This window comes from Verticillium alfalfae, genomic scaffold (assembly GCF_000150825.1).
Source record: "Verticillium alfalfae VaMs.102 supercont1.13 genomic scaffold, whole genome shotgun sequence".
Taxonomy (NCBI): Eukaryota; Fungi; Ascomycota; class Sordariomycetes; order Glomerellales; family Plectosphaerellaceae; genus Verticillium; species Verticillium alfalfae.
Window position 1 is genome coordinate 183,047 of NW_003315026.1, and position 1,318 is coordinate 184,364.

Sequence of the window (1,318 nt, forward strand, 5' to 3'; positions counted from 1 at the left end):
TCTAGTGCTGGGCCTAGAGGGCAGCTGAGATGACCAGCGCTTTTTCGACAAAGACAACTCAATCCATCTGGAGGACGCGGTCGCAGGCGAGATTCATCACTGTTTTGGCACAGCCACGGAGTCCAAATTCCAAACATTCTATGCAGTGTGGAAGCATCTAGCTCTGCCTCCCATGGTCTATTCTGCCCTGGGGTACTCCCGCCAGTCCGGCAGCTGATAGCCCGTGCGATCGTCATCCCCGCGTCCCACCCACTCGGTTCCAATGTGCGGCACGACAGCGTCGTAAAAGACGCGGTACGCCTCGCCGCTCATGTGCAAGCCGTCGGGCAGCAGGTCGGCGAGGACACCGCGCTGGCCACTCTCAAAAGTGCCGAGCAGGGGCCTGCCGGGGCCGGCCTCGTAGTCCGGCGTCTTGGCGACGGCGTGGTCCATGAGGGCCTTCCACAGGTCGATGAGGACGACACCCTCGTGCTCGGCGGCAACGTCCCGCGCCAGCTGGGAGTACTGCGCGCTGATGGCGGAGTAGCGCGTTGTCTCGGGCCAGCCCTTTTCCTTGTCGAGGACCTCGGTGCGGATCTCGTCCACGGGTGGCGGCGTCACGAGCAGAATCTTGGGCTTGTGGGCGGCGATGGCCGGGTGCGTGATGATCTTGGCCAGGTTGGCGCGGTACTTGTCCTGCGCCACGTGCTGCGTGTGCATCGGCCCGCACGGCGTCGTTGGCGCCGAGCAGCACGAGCAGGTACTCGATCTTCGGCGTCGTGTCCGAGGGCGGCTGGAAGAGCGTGTCGAGGTGCTGAACCACGTTGGCCGTGTTGTAGCCCGAGAAGCCACGGTTGATCACGTCAAGGCGTCTGATGGTGTCTGGCGCGTGTGAGTCCGGGATTTTTTTCTTGTCTCTATGACAGTTGAGTCATGTGGCCTCGGGACAACTCACGGATCTGCAGTTGTGACTGGAAGGAGAAGCCATCGAGAACCTCAACGGCGTGCTGAAACAGCGAATCGCCCAGCAGGACGACCTGGGGATAGGGTTTCTGGTAACTCGTCAGTCTACGTCCTTTGGCACGAGCTTTGTCAAGAATTTTCTAGCCGCGTACTGACCGTAGCCATGTTGGGGGCTTCAGAGGGGCTGAATGCGTCCGGGTGAAGGGCAGGAGGTGAGAGGGGTCAGGCCGCAGGGTGGTGGATTGTGTCTCGATAAGACCTCTCGTGTGGGTCAAGAGGCTGGCTGGTTGATAGGGAGGGAGCCTGATGGTGGTTGAAGATCGTAGGGATAAAAGGTTGACACACGCAACTCGGGGTGCATGATTCTTTTATGAAA

The 1,318-nt window shown here is 60.5% G+C and overlaps 1 protein-coding gene across 1 annotated transcript; it reads right to left on the reverse strand.

Moving 5' to 3' along the window:
• Positions 1 to 177: 177 nt before the first annotated feature.
• On the reverse strand, positions 178 to 1,107 carry VDBG_08684 (GDSL Lipase/Acylhydrolase family protein; the record flags this gene model as incomplete). Its single annotated transcript, XM_003000842.1, has 3 exons — positions 178 to 772; positions 935 to 950; positions 1,095 to 1,107. The coding sequence occupies 3 exons, from the start codon at positions 1,105 to 1,107 to the stop codon at positions 178 to 180; spliced, it is 624 nt and encodes a 207-aa protein (XP_003000888.1).
• Between the last annotated feature and the right edge of the window lie 211 nt (positions 1,108 to 1,318).